This window comes from Spermophilus citellus, assembly GCF_964194105.1.
Source record: "Spermophilus citellus genome assembly, chromosome: 2".
NCBI lineage: Eukaryota > Metazoa > Chordata > Mammalia > Rodentia > Sciuridae > Spermophilus > Spermophilus citellus.
In genome coordinates, this window is record NC_138183.1 from 881,529 (window position 1) to 900,369 (window position 18,841).

The 18,841-nt window shown below is 59.6% G+C and overlaps 2 protein-coding genes and 1 long non-coding RNA gene across 5 annotated transcripts; 1 reads left to right on the forward strand and 2 right to left on the reverse strand.

Annotated features, from left to right (window-relative positions):
- Positions 1 to 542: 542 nt before the first annotated feature.
- On the reverse strand, positions 543 to 4,597 carry DPP7 (dipeptidyl peptidase 7). Of its 3 annotated transcripts, XM_081270196.1 has the most exons (13): positions 4,447 to 4,597; positions 4,238 to 4,351; positions 4,000 to 4,139; positions 3,753 to 3,916; positions 3,085 to 3,220; positions 2,933 to 3,014; positions 2,641 to 2,807; positions 2,389 to 2,449; positions 1,800 to 1,918; positions 1,560 to 1,716; positions 1,386 to 1,450; positions 950 to 1,020; positions 543 to 838 (listed from the first exon to the last, which is right to left on the reverse strand). In XM_081270196.1, the coding sequence occupies exons 1-13, from the start codon at positions 4,541 to 4,543 to the stop codon at positions 715 to 717; spliced, it is 1,497 nt and encodes a 498-aa protein (XP_081126322.1). In that variant the 5' UTR covers positions 4,544 to 4,597; the 3' UTR covers positions 543 to 714. The 3 variants fall into 3 exon arrangements, with proteins under 3 accessions (XP_081126322.1, XP_081126323.1, XP_081126324.1); XM_081270197.1 differs by lacking the exon at positions 1,386 to 1,450; XM_081270198.1 differs by lacking the exons at positions 1,560 to 1,716; positions 1,800 to 1,918.
- LOC308635822 lies at positions 3,863 to 8,155 on the forward strand. Its single transcript, XR_014019271.1, has 3 exons — positions 3,863 to 3,991; positions 5,674 to 5,731; positions 7,522 to 8,155. It is a non-coding gene; the product is annotated as an uncharacterized lncRNA (long non-coding RNA).
- A 2,747-nt stretch (positions 8,156 to 10,902) lies between these two features.
- On the reverse strand, positions 10,903 to 16,882 carry UAP1L1 (UDP-N-acetylglucosamine pyrophosphorylase 1 like 1). The gene is made up of 9 exons (XM_081270171.1): positions 15,627 to 16,882; positions 15,253 to 15,457; positions 14,844 to 15,019; positions 14,387 to 14,559; positions 14,107 to 14,300; positions 13,505 to 13,645; positions 12,866 to 13,051; positions 12,205 to 12,271; positions 10,903 to 11,878 (listed from the first exon to the last, which is right to left on the reverse strand). Exons 1-9 carry the CDS (start codon positions 15,913 to 15,915, stop codon positions 11,786 to 11,788), a joined length of 1,524 nt encoding a protein of 507 aa, XP_081126297.1. The 5' UTR covers positions 15,916 to 16,882; the 3' UTR covers positions 10,903 to 11,785.
- Between the last annotated feature and the right edge of the window lie 1,959 nt (positions 16,883 to 18,841).

The window sequence follows — 18,841 nt, forward strand, 5'->3', positions numbered from 1 at the left end:
AGCTAGGCCATCCTGTGCCTCCCAGGATGGCAGGTGCCCTCAGGGCCCTCCTCTGTTTCTTACACCCCAGGCCAACTCTGACCCCAGAAGTGTGTGTGTGGAAGGGCCTGGCTGCAACGTGTTCTTGGACCTCAGCCTTATGGCTCCTGGATTCACTGAGGACACCCTATAACCTCCCCACATTGAGGGGGTAGCCATGTTCCCCCACAACCCTCCTGGGCCAGGAGTTCCATATACTGAACAGGCAGGACTGGGCAGCAGTTGCGGCCTGCTGAGGGATTGGATGTAAGTGGGTCCTGAGCAGCCAAGTAAAGTACAGCTTCCATATCTCGTCTCCCAACTCCCAAATAAATGTGCTCTGGAAGGGGTGGCCAATGCTGAGGGCTGGGGACGAGACCCCCCCGGGGGTTGCTGAGGGCCTGAGGCTCTAATGAAGTTCTGTCCACCAAGCAGTGGGCTTTTTCAGGACATGGAGTGGCTTTCTGGGCAGGGAAAGGCAAATCTCCCCCCGCCCCCGTTGCCCTCAAGTGCCAGCCTTGGAGTCAAGTCTGTGCTTTATTGAACATTCTGCAGCTTCAGCAGGTGCTGAGCAGGGGGCTCCTGCCCAGCCTCCAGGGACACACCCGGCCCCTTTGCTTGAGGTCCCCACAATGCCCCAGCCACACTGTGGACCCAAACAGTGTGTCCAGGGCAGGACGGGCGGCCAGCAGCTCCTCACTCCTCAGGGTGTCCGGGACACTGCTGCCTACTCCGGGCTGCCTTCACCCACTCGAGGATGAGAGCAGCCTCCAGCCTGCGCACCTCCAGGACCGAGTTGGGGTCTTGTGGGTGGGATGCCCTGGAGAGGGCACAGGGGTTGGGGCACTCAGCTGGACATGCAGAGCCCAACCGTCAGGGTGAGCCTCACCCACACCCAGCTGTCAGCCTAGGTGGGACTGCCTGGCTGCACCTGAGGTCTAGGTGGTGCGCTCCCCCGTGGATGGTGGCAGCAATGACTGACGCGCTCACGTTCCTCAGAATCTGTCGTTGGTGGGAGGATCTCCTGTCAGGCTCGCAGCTTGTGCTATGGGCCATAGGCAGCCCCCCTCAGCCTTCCCACCCAGCTGTCAGCATGGGCTCCAGCGGCTCCATTGGAGAGGGAAGGTGAAGATCAGCGAGCCAGATGTCTGTCCATTTGAGTAATCAGGAAACGGAAACCAGAAAGTGGGAACAGTAGGGACCGGAGCAGAAGTGGAGGGTGGAACTGGGGGGGCCTTGGGGCGAAGCTGGCTCTTTGAGGTTCTGGTAGGCTGATAGGGAGGCCCCCTTGATACCACTCAGCAAAACCAGTGGCCCCGAGCCAAAAGTTCTCAAGGGGGTCCACAGCTGCCCAGATCAGGACTCACCCCGCCCCCTGCCCAGGGGTCTAGGTCACCATTGGAGAAGATGATGTTGCTGGTGGCTCTGAGGTCTGAAAGACACCAAGTGGTGGCAAAGGACCCAGTGTGGCCCTTGGAGCTGTGAACTGTGGCAGGTGCTGATTCAGGGTGCTGCCCAGCAACCCCACCCCCAGCCCTTACCACCGCCCCAGAAGCTGGTCTGCAGCCAGCCCGGCCGAGGCCACACGCCCCACTTATTCAGGCAGTACTGTTGGCGGAGCGTGGCGGTGAACGGAAGGGCAGGGAACATGTCCGTCACGTTGTTGCTGTCAAAGGTCAGGTTGATCTCGGTGCAGGCCTGGATGCCCCGCCCCAAGGTCAGGCAGGCAGGGGGAGTACCCACACCCACATCCAGCCACTCATGCTGCCCACACCCCACACCTGATAGTCCCAGGCCATGGCGTCAGGGCCAGTGCCACAGCCAGTGGGGTCTGCACAGCTGTGGTACAGCTGGTAGATGTCGTAACAGTGTGCTGTGCCCGAGGAGTTGTAGACCAGCCCTGACAGGAGGGATGCTGGGATCAGCAGTGGACACAAATCCTGCACGCTCAGGTTACCAACCCACCCCCCTTGGGAGGGCCCTGCAGGTGGGGAGTCCCTGGGCTCTGCTTGGGGATCTGTGGGGCTCTGCCGTCAGCCCTGCCCTGGCTACTGAAGGCAGTCCAGTGTCACCTGACCTTCCCCACTGGCAGGGTGGGGCATGCTGACCTCCATGCCTGGGGACCCCAGGGGCCCCACTGAACAGCACCTCCTGTGGGGACCTTGTTGCCACCCTACAGAGCTTCTGCCTAGCCCTCCTGGCACGGGTTCTGTTTCTGTCCTTCAGCTGCCGTTTATGGCTTTCCTGCTGCAGCCCAGGTGGTCAGGAGGCAGAGCCCAAGTCCAGGGCTGCAAGTCCTTGCTCTGCCCAGCCCCAGACCAGCAGTTGGGTCTCCAACTTGCCCTATGCAAAGCTGAGGGTCAGACTCACCTGTGAGTGCCCGCAGACCCACGATCCTCTGGGCCTCCCTCAGCAGCCGGGCACAGCCAACCTGGGATATAGGGGCAGCAGAGCATCTCAGAGGAGTCCCCCGCCCACAGCCCAACCTTCATGGTCCCAGGATGAGGGTCAGTCAGGGCTGTGGGGATGAACTGACCTGAGTAGGAGCAACGCCCCGGGGCTGGGCTGGCCCCAACCACCCAGGGAAGCTGGGCTGGCCTTGCACCTAGAGAGGCGCCTCACCTTGACAGGGTTGGCAGGCAGGTACCCCATGAAGTCAGTGGGGTACGGGTAGTCCATCATGGCCAGCAGAGTGAAGGCGTTGCGTGCAAACACAAAGAGCTGAGTCAGGTCCTTTGTGTCCAAGAGTGGCTGGCAGGTGCCAAACTCCTGGCTGACCCTGTCTCGGGCTACAGGGAAGGGGCAGAGGGAGGCTGCTGGAAGGTTTGGTGGGGCATGGGCCGTGGGGGCTGTAGGGGGAGGGGGCAGTGGGGGCTGAGGGGGCAGGTGGGGCAGTGGCCTCGTGGCCCCTCACCTCCCTGTAGGAACAGGTCCCTGATCTGCTGGAAGGCCTCCTGCACGCCCTGGACACACCTTGGACTCTGGCTGTGGAAGGTCTGGAGAACAGACCGCAGTCATTGAAGTGGCTGGCCCAGGCTGGCCCAGGACCCCCAGGCCCTCACTCACCGCTGTGACGTCCCGGAAGAACTGGTTGGAGGTACCAAGGCCTGCGACAGCCAGGACGGGTGCGCTGGCTGCCAGCGCCCCTGCCACCAGGTGGGGGTACTTCATCCTCATGTAGGCGCTGAGCATCCCCCCGTAGCTGGGCAGGCACAGGTTAGGGTGCTCAGCCTATGCTCGGCCGCAGCCCTGCCCTGGCCTCTGGCTTGTCCTCCCGCCCCCCACACCCACTTCCTCTGCTTTCCTTGCAGACCACAGGTGTTAAAAGAAGGAACTGAAACTTCCGTGACCACCAGTTCTGACCCTGGCCTCAGTCAGGCACAGCCTTCACTGGGAAAAGGTCCCTGGTGGACATCCCTCTCCTCGGCCCAGCCTGGGGACTGGCTCAGGACCAGTGGGGAGGGCTTCCTGGAGCAGGCAGCACAAGGTCTGGAGCTGCCGTGGACTCGGGAAAGGTGGGGGGTTGGGGCAGAGGGGACAAGTGACACCTGAGCACTCAGGCTAGGCGGGGGTGGAGTGTTCAGGAGGCCACACTCTCTCCAGGCCTGACTGATCTGGACAGGGTGATGGCCACCCTGGGGATTTGGGGTGGGTGTCAGGGAGGAGAACGAGCAGGGGTTCCACCTCTGCCCATGGTGGCCCTGCCAGCCCTCTGCTGGTCTCTGAAGACTCACCTCCCTCCAAAGGTGATGACAGGGCCACCCTGTGCTCCCAGTTTCTGCCGCAGGGTCTGGATCAGCACGGCATAGTCGGCCAGCGCCTGCTCCACGGTTAGCAGCTCGGTGTACCCGGGCTGCACTGACTTCTCCCCAAACGGGAGCGACTTCCCGTAGTAGCGCTGTGGTGAGGGAGGAAGGCTGACCTGGCTGCCCCCTGTGCCCAGCCGCCGTCTGGGGACCCCTGGAGCAGGCCGGTACGTACGTGCTCCGCAAAGATGAGCAGGGCGCCCTGCTGGGCCGCCAGCTCCACCACAAAGCCTGTGTTGTTGGCCAGAGCCCACACGTCCACCTCGTTCCCCGTGTAGAAGAAGATGGGCCCCTCGCCCCTTCGCCAGAACTTGTCTGCAGGGGACGGGGTGGTGAGGCCAGGGCAGGTGCAACGGGCACCAGGCAGTGAGGACAGGACAGATGCAGCAGGCAGGTGACGGGGCAGGGCTCACCTGACACCAGCACCCGCTGGTAAAAGGTCTTGTTGCCAAACCTCGCAAAGTTGAAATGGTCCAGAAACTGCTCAAAGTACCTCTCCCGAAAGCCAGCGTCCAGGCCTCTGTGGGCTTGAGGGGAGAACGGGGGCTCAGGGACCATCAGGGGCCAGGGGTGCCCAGGGCCTGAAGGGTCAGGGAGGAGGGGCCGCTGGGTCGACACTCACCCCCAGCCTGGACGTCACCCAGCCCCAGTGTCAGCAGCAGGACCTGCGCCCAGAAAGGGGCCCCACAGTCCAGGGGCACCCTGAACTGGGGCCTCATGTCTGGCTCTGTGAACGGCACCCGGCGGTCACGTGAGCAGGATCACATGACAGTAGGGCAGCCTCATGTGACAATCAGGGCGGGGCTGGTCCTCCTACCGTAGCTGGAACCCGGAGCAGGGCTGGCCTGACCCTCCAGTGGGCTTCAGCTTCTGGGTCGTGGCAGGTCCTGAGGGTTCCTGGGACCTGTGTTTCCAGGAACTGTGTTCCCATGGGGATGGTTGCCATGGGACCCACAAGGCAGATGAGGGCTGGGGCCCAGGGCTGTGTGGGCACAGTGGGCAGGGCACATGTGCCCAGCCAAAGAGGGCCACAGAATGGGGAGAGGGTCCCGAAGGGAGAAGGGAGGGAGCCCAGGCCCCAGGAAGGCCCCGAGGGAGATGGCCGAGCCTGCCCCCACCCAGCAGCCCAGTCAGCTCACCTGCCTGTGGGCCGACGCTGGGCAGGGTGTGCTCACAGCCAAGCAGCAGCCAGCTGCCCCGAGCACCGAAGCACAGGGTGACAGGGCTGGGGGCAGTGTCCTCAGGCAGAGCCAGGCAGGAGGAGAGGCCTGGCCTTCCCCACGGGAGGACATGGGCTCCAGGAAGGAGCTTTCATCAGGGGCCCAACCATGGAAGTGGGGGTGCCCGGGGCTTGGGCAGGCAGGAACATGGCTGTTCTGCTCCCCTGACTGGCACCCACTGTGCCCACGCAAGCACAGGAGGGAGGAGCCGCCTTCCCCAGAGTCCGTCCATGGCCTAGGGGACTCAAGCATGAATGGAGCCATGTCCACACAGCTGGCCCTGCAGAGACCCTGTGTGAGCCCCAGAGGGGCTGGAGAGTGCAGGGTCCCCAGAGCCTGTGAGGGTGGGCAAGGCCGATGGTTCCTGTGGAGGTGAGGCTTCTGATGTGACCCCTTGGCACACGTGGCAAGGCCTCTTCCAGAAGATGGCCCTGGACCCAGTGTCTACCTAGCCCTGGGGGCATAGCTTCTACAGCAGCTCGCCCCCAGCTCCAGGTCACCCCATGTCCTCTACTACTTTCAGCCTGTAGGGCACAGTGGTCACCCCGGGCAGAGCAACCAAGAGCAGGTGGGCCTAGGCACCTGCTGCAGACTTGGAGCTCTGAGGGCCCCTCTCCTTGAATCCCCAGGCTGGCCAGGTGTGTGCATCTGCTGCAGATCTGCAGGACAGAGGGAGAGAGGTACCAGGTGAGGGGCATCCCAGGGGTCTGGGCTGTGGGAGGCCAGGAGGCAGTGACCTAGCCCTCCTCCACCCCCAGTCCACCTAGGACCCAGGCTGCTCAGTGCTTCTGGCCCACCTGCAATATGTCTGTGGGTCCAGGCCACCTCCTCCCACCTCTCCCAGGTCAGACAGAGATCCTGGGACCATGCCAGCCCCTGACCACTATCCACTCTGCCTGCTCAGACCTCAGAGCTGCTGGCACTGGGGGGACACTGTTCCCAAATCAGTCCAGAGCTCCACTCCACGCCTGCTGCACCTGCCTTAGGGCCCTGCTGGTCTCTGTAGTAAACCCATACGGAGGTACTCTTAGTGATGGTGAAGCTGGGACTCTGTGTGATGCATGGTCACTGTTATCTATTTCACAAGCTACTTCAGCACCCCAACAGAACAGCCTCCTTACACAGTAGTGTCCAGCCCCCTCCAAGCCTGGCAGCATCCTCTGCTCTCCCTGGGAGCTGAGTCCAGGTGTGTCACTGGGTAGACTCAGCAGTGCCCAGAGGTGACTACACCCCTGCTGTGTAAGTCCCTGCTTTTCCTGGCTGATCCACTGTAGATGTCACCACATTGTGTGTCCATTCACCTGTCAACAGACCCTTGAGTTGCTCCACGTCTTTGCTTTTGTGAATAAACTGCAATAAATACAGGTGTACAACACTACCCGAGTCCCTATTTTCAATTCCTTTGTGCATGAACACAGAAGTGGGTTTGCTGGCCAGACATGGAGGTGCATGTCTGTAATCCCAGTGACTTGGGAGGCTGAAGCAGGAGGATCACAAGTTGGAGGTCACCCTGGGCCACTAACAAGACCCTGTTCCTCCATTCTATAGCTGTCTTTTTTGGGGGGCAGGGGTACCGGGGATTGCACTCAGGGGCACTCAACCACTGAGCCACATCCCCAGCTCTATCTTGCATTTTATTTAGAGACAGGGTCTCACTGAGTTGCTTAGCACCTTGCCATTGCCAAGGCTGACTTGGAACTCGTTATCCTCCTGCCTCAGCCTCCCGAGCCGCTGGGATCACAGGTGTGCGCCACCACGCCCAGCTACGGCTCTCTCTTTGCTCTGTTGATAGTGTCCTTCCTGTGCATGGACAGGAGCATCTTTCTCCTTATTCAGATCTCTCCTTTCTGCAGCAACACTTGGTGGTTTTCAGTGTGTTTCACTTCACTGATTAAATGTGCCTTTAGGGGGCTGGGGATGTGGCTCAAGCGGTAGTGCGCTTGCCTGGCATGCGTGCGACCCGGGTTCGATCCTCAGCACCACATACCAACAAAGATGTTGTGTCCGCCGAGAACTAAAAAAATAAATATTAAAAATTCTCTCTCTCTCTCTCTTTAAAAAAAATGTACCTTTAGGTGTTTTATTCTTGTAGATGTCGTCGTAAATGGAATTGTTTTATTTTTAAATAAATTTTATTTATTTTAAACTCTTCAGGTTTTTTTTTAGTTGTAGTTGGACATAATATCTTTATTTTATCTGTTTATTTTTATGTGGTGCTAGGGATCGAACCCAGTGCCTCGCATGTGCTAGGCGAGCGCTCTACTGCTGAGCCACAGCCTAGCCCCTGGAATTTCCTTTTTAGATTGTTCCTTGGTGTGTGGAAATGCAGCTGGAGTTGTTCACTGATTTCAAACCCTACAACTTTACTGCATTTTCTTACCAGCTCTAGCAGCTTTTGAGCGGAACTTGGGGGGATTTTATACGTATGGGCTCCTATCATCTGTAGGTAGACACAGTTTTGCACCTTTCCTCCACAGCTGCCTGGCTGGCCTTCCAGTGTGACGGTGAATGGCAGTGGGGAAGCAGGCCTCTTCCCTGTCCCTGATCCTGGAGGACCAGCTCACGGGCACTGCCACTGAGCTGGATGTTAGCTGTGGGTTTCTCATGAGACCTCTATGATGTGGCAAGGTCCCCTTCCACCGTGGAAGGCACCAGCAGTTATTAGCGCCTTTTCTGTGCCCACTAAGAGTGACTGTGGCTTTTCCCTTCTGCTCACACAGTGGGGTCTGCTATTCTGGTGGGTTTCTGATACAAACCACCCCCGAATCATGCTGGTAAGTCCCACTTGGGTGCTTTGAACTCCCAGTCCTCCTGCCTCAGCCTCCTGAATCTCTGGGACCACAGGCATGCACCACCACACCCAGGTGGTGAATGTATTTTGCTCCTCACTTTTAGTGTGTCGTTCCTGCCAGGTACAGGACACACACCTGCAATCCCAGTGCCTTGGGACACTGAGGCGAGAGGACTCCAAGTTCAAGGAAGGATAGCCTGGGCAACTTAGCAAGACCCTGTCTCAAAACAAAAAGTCGAACAAAAAAGAGCTGGTGGTACAACATTCAGGGTACAGCACCCCTGGGTTCAGTCCCCAGGACCACAATATGTAAATGATCATCCCACTTACTTCTGGCCCCTGTGATTGTGACGGGGAATCGGCCATTCATCTCCCTGGAGAGCCCTTGTCTGTGACAGGTCTCTCCTGCTGTTTGAAGGTTCCCTTTGTATTTTGAGAGTTCTGTACTTGAGTGTTGGTGGCAAAGGCTTGGCTCCCAGTCAGGTACTGTTGGGAGGTGGGGCCTTTTGGGAGGTCCCAGTGTCACTGGAGGCAAGCCCCCAAGGAGCCTGTGGGGTCCTGGCCCCTTCCCTTCTCTCTGCCTTCTGGCCCCAAGGGCTTAGAGGCTTCCCCCCCACACACACACACCCTGGGACGTGCTGCCTCACCACGGCCCCAAAGCAGCAGGGCCAGTCTGCATTAAGACCTCTGAAACCCGGGGCCCAGATGAATCTTTCCCTTTTATAATCACCTCAGGTATCTTGTGGTGGTGAAGAAAAGCTTGTCACAGCTTTGGTCCCGAGGGGTGGGGCAGTCTGGGGGATACCTGACACGTGACTTAGGTTTGGGAGAATTTGGAGGAGCAGCCAGAGGAAGCCTGAAGCTGTCTGTGGAGCTTTGTGGTGATGGTGGGGGCGCTCCAGGTGGCAAAGGGTGGCAATTCAGGTGGAAATGAGGAACTCGGGAACTGGACCAAAAGCCATCTTGGTTACACTGAGGCCAAACTCCAAGGCGATGGGCAGACCTCAGTATGGGTGTCACCTGCTGCTTTTAGACAAACCAGGGAGGGTCAGGAGTGAAGAGGAAGATTGGGAGATTTGCAGCTTGGATGGGAGAGGAGTGTAGGTCAAGTGCAGCCCAGGACAGTGCAAGGATGCAGGGCCAAAAAAAAAATCAGCTATTTCTGCACCGAAGCAATACAATAAACCTGGAGTCGCTCAGAAAGGGGGAGATGGGAATCTGCATCCGACTTTCCAGGGCAGTCTGAGAAAGGAGCCTTGGGTGCCTGATGTGCCCAAAGCCACCAGGAATCAGTTTCTCACCAGCACTGAGGCTGCTGCAGTGGTTTCAGGTGCCTGAGGGTCTGTGTTGGTGGGGGCTTGGTGTTCACGGGACGCTGGATGGCAGCATGCCGCATGCAGGGATTACAGGGTCAAGAGGCTTCCACCAAGATTTCAAAGAAAGCCTGTTTGGGAAAGCATGGGGCCGAGTTCCTGCAAGCAGCCCCAACAGGAGGACCCAGAGCCTCAGCGGAGGCCCCAGGGGCACGAGCCCGCACCTGACAAGGGAAGCTGCAGGCAGAGGTTTGCCTGGCAGAGACTGGCCTCCAGGGGGCTGGAGTTGGGGGGGGGGTTCACACACCATGCCCCAGCAGCTCTGGGTCTCGGACACAGCTCCCTCTTTAGAAGAGTGTAGAGGTAGCCATGGAGTCCCAGGGCCCTGCCGCGTGTTCTCCCGCCCTTCCTGATACCCCTGCTGGGCACGGCCCACAGACTGGACCCCCCTTGGCTCCCACCTCCTGTCCGTGCTTGGCCCACCTGTGGAAGCCCTCCTGGTCCCTCCATCCCTCCCTTCTTGGGATCATCTTTGAGGTCTCGTGCACAGCTCTGTCAGCAGTCCCTGCAGTGCCCTCAAACGTGGCTCCAGGGAAACCATGTATCTCAAGGAGGCCGGAGCAGGAGCCCCCAGCAGCTGTGAGAGCTCCCCATGCCTCCCAGCCCCTGGGCTGTCTCAGCCCTGGTGAGGGGGCACAAGGGGGTTCCTGGGCACCCTAGAGCAGTCTCCACTCCAGGTGTGGACTCCAGTTCCCACAAGGCCCCCAAGCTCCAGCCCTCAGACAGCTGTGCACACTTCCCTCCCGTTCCTACCACCTGTGTGCTCCTCGATAACTGCTCCCGTCTGGGTAGTGACCAATCTCAGCACCTTGTTTATTGCAAGTGCCCATCTGTGGGATGAAGATGGGGCAGTCTTTCAAGAGCCGATCGCCTCTTGAGAGTGGGCTGGGCTCGTAGTAGGGGTGTGAATAAGAAGGGGAGGTCTGTGATGGGGACAGTCCTGCACCTCGAAGGCACCCTGCAATGACTTGGAGCACCACACCCATGTCATATTCCTGGTTCACTGCTGTACTGTTGTCACGTAAGACACAAAAGTGTGCCAGGCACACTGGTGCAGGCCTGTAATGCCAGAAACTCGGGAGCCTGAGGCCGGAGGATCACAAGTTCAAGGCCAGCCTCAGCATCTTAGCAAGACCCCGTCTCAAAAAATAAAAAGGGCTGGGATATAGCTCAGTGAAGGAGCCCCCCTGGGTCAATCCCCAGCACCCAAAGACAAAAACAAAGGCACCCAACACGGGGGAAGCTGGGTAAGCACAGGAGACCTCCCTGTCCTTGTACCCATGTGGAAGAGTAATCGAGTTTTTCTTCTTCTTAGTTCTTCCAAGAATTTACCCAACTAACTGTACTTGTATACAAGAGGTTTCATAATGGTTCCAGTCATGGCCATGAGGCACAGCCGTGGGCAGGACGGGGGCCTGAGGCTCGTCTCCTGCCCTGGGCCCTCTATTCGCCTGTGCAGCAGCTACAACAAGGTGCTAAGGGACGTGATCTGCTGAGGTTTGCAGTGATACCACCGTGGGGCACCAAGCACAGGTGGAAAGGCACGGGCCTCACACGGCCCTCTTGCTCAGGCTGGGCGGACGGGCATGCCCCGTAGGGATCCAGCTTCCAGACAGGGATGAGTGGGGGCTGCAGGGCTGGGGCCAGTGGCCATGACAGCGCAGGGCACTTCCCACAGTGGAGGGTGGGTGATGCTGGTGAAGATGGAGCCTCGTTCAGAGCACAGGAGAGGGCCAGAGCACCAAAGGGGGGCTGAGTCAGTGTCCCCAAGAGCCTGGAGGAGCTCAACCGCCAGGATCTGTCAAAAGCTGCAGGTAGGCAGGGCAAGAGCTGCACTCCTGACCCAGCTGATTGTGACTAATGAGCAACCACCCAGGGGGTCCCCCGCACTGGCCTCACTGGTTCCTGGGGAGAAGCACTCAATCTGCAGCCACAGCCCTATAGCCATGACCAAGAGCAAGGGAGGAGTCCGTGTGCAGCCCAGCTGCTCAGAGCCTTTGCTGTGGACAGCCAGACCTCCTGTCGGCCTCCATGTGCCACAGGGTGAGGACTCCAGCCTCGCCCGTTACTGGTTCAGCTGCCAAGGAGGGAAGGGACAGCCCCTTAACAAGCCCCTTAACAAGCCCCTTTGGGGCAATAAGACCTGTCAGCTCATTCCATTTCCCCATCTGAAATCCCAACAGTGCCTCAGCCACAGCCAGCATGCCTTCCCCATCTCTGCCGAGAATGTGCTGGGCTTACACGTCAGTCAGAGTGGCTTCCAGAGAGACAGGGTCATTCCCACCACTGGGCTCTCCAGATGCACACATCCCTCCTACCCCACCTGATGCCTCTTTTCAGTATCATTCTCCAAGGTCCTGAAACCCTTGGCCTCCCAGCCAGATCCCAGTGCCAGAAACGAAGCCAAAAGCCCATGGCAGGCTGGTGGTCACTTGTGTCTGCAGGTGAAGGAGGAGGGGGCATCTCATTCAGTGGAGGAGCATCTTCCCTTCTGGGTTCTGCAGTCTGCCTACCAAGGGGTCGCAGAACACGGCTGCGTCTCCACCCAAGGGCTTCCGTGCTGCGGGCCTGGGAGAGTCACATCTCCTGCAGCCGCAGAACCCTGGCCTGCTCCTCATCCAGGATGAACGGGGACTGCAGCTCCCGGCCTTGCAGGTACATTTCCAAACCCTGAAACAATTAGATCACGATGTCCAGCATCCACCTCTCAGCTGCCCATTTCTGCCTGGAGCCAGGGAGGGTCAGCAGACAGCTAGTGTCCTCGCTCAGTGAGTGACTGGCCTGAGACTCAGACCTTGGTCATTCCTCCACAAAGGTCTCTGGACACCTTCCCCCACCTATACCCCAAAAGGTCCTCTTTAAGGAAACTTTTACCTCATTGGTAAACTGAGGCAGGGCTGTGACTTGCCCACTCTGCACCCAGCTTCCCCAGAGCCTTCCTCTGGCTACACCACCAGACCCCAGAAAAGTCCCAGACAGGAATGGGCAGCTCTCACCTCTCCAGAGTAAGACACCAAGGGCGATATCTCACAGATGGCCGGAGGGTCTCCATCTGGGGGTAAGCTAGGGGAAGTCCATGAGTCAGTATCTGCTTCCTGTGCATGCCCTGGACCCCCCCCAGCATCCCATGTGTGGAGCATGCCCTGGACACCCCCCAGCACCTCATGTGCGGAGCATGCCCTGGACACCCCCCAGCACCTCATGTGTGGAGCATGCCCTGGACCCCCACCCCCAGCATCCCTTGGCAGCCGAGCTCTACACACAGGCCCCCTCCCCAGCACGCTGCCTCTGTGCACTCAGCCTTCCCCCAAGGCACAGGCTCTGGCCTGGGCTAGAATGTAGCCCACACAGCCCAGACAGCCAGGTCTCGCTCAGCTGCAGATAGCTGGGGAGTCGGAAGCCAGATGTCCTTCCTTTCCAGTCCTGAGTCGGAGAACTTGCTATCTTCTGACAGCTCTGCCTGGGTCTTCCTCAAAGCTTATAAGTTCAGAGTCTAAGCCCCCTGCTCAGCAGAACTCAAGGGTGAGACAGAGTGCAGGCTGACTCTCTGGGTGTGTGACCAGCAGCGTGTGGTAGGGTGCTAGAGCAAAAGCCCCCCCCAACCCGGACAGTGGCCGGGCCCTGGCCCCTCCAGGCCACACCCCAGGGCTCGCTCACCAGGACAGTGCAGGAAGCTGGGCCCCGTGTGCATCCAGGAAGCAGGCCCCAGCCTGCAGAGCCCACCGGTAGTGCTGAGCAAGCAGGGCCCGCCTGGCGGAGGAAGGGTTGTCCCTGCTGGCCGCCTCAGCATTCTTCAGCGGGGAAAACTCCTCCTCCCGAAGCACTTCAAAGGCAACAAAGTTCCTGGTGGGGAGAAGGGCTGGTCATGCTGGGCCCAGCCAGTAGCCCTGGTCTGGGCAGGTAAGGGGGGCCCTGTTCTCAGGGAGTCTGTTCCCAAGAGCAGCAGATCCAGGGAGGGTCTTCCCTCCAAGTCAGCTTCTTCCCACTGCCTCTGCCCAAAGCCTGGAGCCAGCCAGGATGAGGCTCAAGGGCACTGGGAGCCACCAGCCACCTGCTGATACTCCTGAGTAGGAAGGGCACCCGTGTCTCCCCACCAGCCAGCTGCCCAGATGTCCCCTTTTCCTCACCCTGGGCCACTTCTTCAAGAACGGAATGCTCTCTGGCCTTCTTCCCAGACCTCTCCACAGCCTCCCAGTCCCTTGGCCCCTCACCGAGCCTCCACTTCCCTGCCTGAATGGGCCTCAGGATCCACCACCAAAAGTCAAGAAGGAAAAACTAATGACTTCTACCACGAACCTAGCAAACGGGAACACATCAAACACGAACTTCTCCATCTTGATGCCGTTTGGCTTCAGCGGCGTCACCAGGTTTCCCCCCTCATCCACGTAGGGCACCTTCTTCACAGCCACGTGTGGCTGTAGCAGGGGCTCACAGTCCCTGGGGGGCAGGAGGACAGGGAGGAGTCAGACAGGACACCTCTGGGGTCCCTGTCCCCACCTCTTGGTGCACCTGGTCAGGCAGGGCAGGCTGGTCGTAGGGCACCCAGGCACAGGTGAGGAGGCCCAGCCAGATCTCTGAGGAGGGTACAGCTCCCCGCCATCCCACACCCCCAGCCACACCCCTGCCCAGGCCAATGGAAACCAGCAAGTCATAGGGAGGAGATGGTGTCTGAGGGCAAGGAGACCCACAGCAGAAGACAGGCTTGACCACAGAGCCCCACACAGGTCGCCCACAGAATGCAGCCCAGGGTGGATCTCCCGGGTCCTGGGCTTAAAAACAGGAACTTTTTCCACCTAACCCCACAGCCCCAGTGGCCGTGGCCCTGGCCCATCTGGCCTGCTGGCCCTTGGTCATGGTAGGCAGCTCTCACTGGGCTTCCACAGCCTCCTGCTGGCTACCTGGTGATGGTCTGGAGGAAGTCGCGGGTGAAGAAGTGATTGCAGATGTTGCCTGCATTGTAAATCAGGCCACCATCGGTGCCACGCAGATGGGCGACCTCAGGGTTGATCTCACTGTACTCCACCACTTGGGGAACCCCGTCCAGCTGACACACCACACCCACAGGTTCCTCAGGGTACGCCTTTTCCACCACCTGCAGTCACGAGGGATGGGCTCAGCACTTGGTGAGGCCGGGCTGAGTGTGAGGGGTTTGGTGGAGGGGCGGGGCTTGGCGCTCACCTTGGCCCCACAGTCGGCACCCTGCAGCACACAGAAGCCAATAAAGACGGGGTCAGCCAGCCGCACCAGGATGTTGTCCACACAGTACACATGCACAAACTCCACTCCCCGAAGCTCCATGTCCTGCAGGATACGGTGGTCCTCTAGAGCGCAGTAGAGACCCCCGTTGCCATCTGCAGAGGGAGAAAGAAATGGGCCTTATCACTGGCTCCAGCCAGGCCTCGCCCACTAGTCCAAGAAATGTTGCAGGTGGGCAGGCCCCGACATTCACCATCAAATAACTCTGTGGCTATACCATGCGACAGATGGCAATCAATGCCCAGAGAGGAGAGGCGACTGGCCTACGATTAGACAGCCTCCCAGCAGCACATCCAGCCAGGGATCCAGGCCTCTGGGCCCCCAGCTGCACTGAGATCCAGGCTGGGTGGCCTCTTCTTGTCTCAGTGGTGGGTGGTACCTGGGGCCATGGCAACTTTGTCTTTCCGCTCCAGGATGGCCCTGCCCTCGAAGGTCACAGCAGGTAGTATGCGCTGTTCAAACAGGACCACGTTGGCAGGGTCCAGGTGGAAAAAGTCATGCTCCTTGAAGAACTTGGCAGTGGGCCCCAGTGTGAACTCACTGGTCATGATGTACCTGTAGAGGAGACTGTGGTGAGCTGGCTCCAGGGCTCCTGACCCCTCTGCCAAAAGGGGCTGTGTAAGAAGGGCACTGGGGTCCAGACTGGGGCCTGTCAGACCTCAGCCTGGGTGGGTTTGGGGCTTTATCCAGGGCTGTGCTGGTGTGGGGGATAAGGCCTTGGTGTGGGGCAGGGCTGGTACCACACGGGGAGGGTCACTCTGGGGTTAAATGGGACAGGGAGGACACACCAAGGCACGGTGCAGTGAGTCCCATGGCGCTCGCCAGCCAACTGCTCCACCCGCCGGATGCGTTCCGCCTGCAGCTGGTACAGGGTCTTCTGGCTGGGCAGCCCCACATCATACATGCCCTTGGGGTAGGTGACACCCAGCCGAGTGCCCTGCCCACCAGCCAGCAGCAGGACTGCCACCTTGTTCAGGGCAATCTGGCGGAAACCTAGGGGTGAGGGTACACCTGGGGCTTCGGCTACAGGACCTTGGGACTAGTACGCGCGAGTGGGGAGCGCTGGAAGGCAAACCAAACTCCCCGAGTCCCGCTCGGTGGGCATGACACCTTCTGGCCCGCAAGAGTCGCCACCTGCCACCGGGACCTCTGCACCGCCTACCTTCCTCCTCCCAACGCCGCCGGGTCTCGGGGTCGCAGAGCTTCGCGCGGCCCACGCGCTCCGGAGGCAGGGGCTGCAGGCGCGCGGCCAGGCCGGGTGGCGGGCCGGAGGCGCGCGCCCAGGCCGCCGCCGCCCGTCTACAATGCTCGCGCAGCGCGTCGGGCTCGAGCGGCGCCAGCTCAGCCAGCAGCGCGGCGCGCGGCCCCGGGGCCAGCTCGGCCCAGAAGCGCAGAAGATGCTCCTGGCCCGCGCGCTGGAGCTGGGCGCGCACATCCGATTCCGAGGCCATGTCGTCGCCGTCGCCGTCGCCGTCCCCGCAAGACTAGTTGGCACTCGTGACCCGCGCGCTCCGTCCGACGAGGGTCACGAGACCTGGAGGGCGGAGCCGACCCTGGCTGGGCGGGCCCAAGGTGCCCCCCTTGACCCGGCCCGGGCCCTGAAGCGGCCGCAGACTCCCCCGCCCGGCCCCGTCTCCAGCCTGGCCCCGCCCCACTCCGGGGCCTCCCTGTCCCTGGATTCGTCCCCGGAGCTTGCGTCCGGGTTCCTGCCCGGCTCTTGGCTTTGGCTCCGCCCCAGGCCCTCTCTATCCCCGCCCCCAGACAGTCCCGTCCGCCCCTCCCCGCTCCGCTCCGAGGAAGCGGGAGAAGGTCTGCGGTAGTTCCTGCAGGAGCGGGTGGAAGAGCTGGACCGCAGCACCGGAGGCGAAGGGGCGACCGAGCTGAGGCCGCGGCGCCCCTCAGGGGATCGGTGACTCGGCCGGCCAGGCGTGGGGGATGACCGGCCCTAACCCTTCCTGGTCACTGCCAAGCGGCCGGCAAGGGCCTCTAGGAGGAGTCCAAACCCTGGGCAGGGCTGAGAGCGATGGAGCCAGATCTAGCAGGCGGGCTGCTAAGAGGACCGTCCCGCGCGAGCGGGGGGGGGGGGGGTCCCTTCTCGCGGGGGGTCGGAGTCTTCCCACAGCCCACTGCCCTAGCCCTCGCGCCTGGTTAACTATCACCTGTTAAGAGATCTTGCTTCCTCTGGAGCCTCTTGTGAAGAATAGGAAGGCATAGCTTCAGCCATCTGGGGAAAAAAATCTTAGAAACTAGCTTTATTAAGTCTAAAAGTAAAGCATACTTTTAAAAAGCTCAAGTCGTGTTCTGGACCCAAAATGTAAAGGGGCTTTACCCTCAGGTCTGCCCCTGACAAGACAGTGTGTCTCCCTGAGTCGGGAAGCCCACAGGAACCAGGCCACAATAAATACCCCTAGACCAGAAGAGGGTGCCCCCCAGTCTGTGTGTGTGTGTGTGTGTGTGTGTGTGTGTGGTGCTGGGGACTGAACCCAGGGCCTTATGCATGTAAGGCAAGCACTCTACCAACTGAGCTGTATCCCCAGTCACCCCACCCCCAGTCTTAAACTTGCCTCAGGCCTTCCTGGTCCTCCTGCCTGACCACTCAGCCTCAGAAAGCCATGTGACTCAGGGCTGCTGCCTCCCTGCGTTCTCAGGGGCCTGTCCCTAGGGCGACAAGTAAAATGAAGGAGGGGTGTTGAGCCTGTTGCTCAGCCCCCATCTCCTTAGATCAGCACAAGTTTGTTGACTGAACAAGGCCTAGCATCGCTGTGACTGGGCTGTGGCCAACAGGCAGGGAGCTTGCTGAATGAATGGCCACTCTGTTCTGCTCTGATGGTTTGTGCGGTAGAAGGGCAGCCACTGGCCATCTTCCGAGGTGGAGGGACTGGAAGTAGGGAATTGTGTAACCAGAACAGGCTCCACACCCCAGGCCAGGGTCCATAGACACCCTTATCACCCTTGTAGGGCTGGGCAAGAGAGAAGGCACGTGCCCTTTGAACCCAGATATCAGAACAATTTTTTTTTTTTTTAGTTGTAAATGGACAGAATGCCTTTATTTGTTTATTTCTATGCGGTGCTAGGGATGGAACCCAGTGCCTCACACAGGCTAGGCAAGCGCTCTGCCACTGAGCTACAGCCCTAGCCCAAAGCATGAATTCTTAAACCCTCTGGGTCAGGAGCCCCCAAACCTGCTTTAAGACGGGGGTGGAGGTAGGATCAGTGCCTTTGGAAAGTTAAGGTTTGTGCAGCCAGAGGCACTCCTAGGACCAGAAGAATGGACCTCCTTGGACAGATACGGACATGAAGTGTCAGCAAGGCCAAGGTGGGCAGCAACCTGTGGACACCTGCGGAGGCAGGCTTGTGGCCAACTCACCTTGGCTTAGGGCCTTGTCCCAGGGATTCAGGGGAGCAGGGCCAGAGGCCGTAACCCTGTGAAAGACTCAGGGACTGGACACTTGCAGGTCCCTCTCTCCATGCCCAGTGCTGGGGCTACACTGGGGCAGAGGGGCCTAGCCACATGCCCACCTCCCCCAGAGGAGCTCTGGGCTGGTACATGAGAACGATTAAAACTGGGATGGGTGCCTCAAAAAAAGTCATGGGAGAGCTCTAGAAGGGCCAGGGGTGATGGCAAAGCTGAGAGCTTCTGAGTCCGTGGAAGGTCAAGCTGGGCTGGGAAGCATCTTGGAGGGAGGATGTGGTCAGAGCTCAGGCCAGGCAGAACATAAGGGCTATGCCTCAGTCCACACCTGAGGCCAGGCACTGACTCCACCAGGGCCATCCAGGGGCCATGGGGAAACCACAGGCCCAGAGCCAGCTAAGGCTACTTCCCCTAGGGTTTTGGATACTCTGAGAAGCCCTGTTTCCTCTGCACAATATGCTCAGGTTAGCTGGGGGCCCTGCCTGGCCTGGGCACTGCTGGTAGCTGACTTGCATACCCACACTGACCTCCAGTCCAGTTCCACAGAGCTGGCCCTTGGCCTCCCCATCCCACAGGCCTTATCCTGGCTTGTGTCCCACCCAAAGATGGCCTTTCCACTGTGGCCTCTTTAGATAAGGTTTCCTGTGTCCTGTCTGTCTCCTGAGCACCATGGTGAACCAGGACAATGTTAGGTCTGGGAGTGGCCTCACCCTCTCCCAAACAGCACAAGGACTCTTGGGGGGACAGCCATCCTAGCCAGGCATCTAAGGTAGGGGTGTATAACTGGGCCTTGGGGGGTAGAAGGATCAGTACCTGGGAAAAGTTTTTCTTTGTTTGTTTGTTATTGGGTACTGGGGATTGAACATCCCAGGGGCACTTAACCACTTAGCTCATCTCCAGCCCTTTTTATTTTTTATTTTGAGACAGGGTCTCACTAAGTTGCTTAGGGCCTTGCTAAGTTGTTG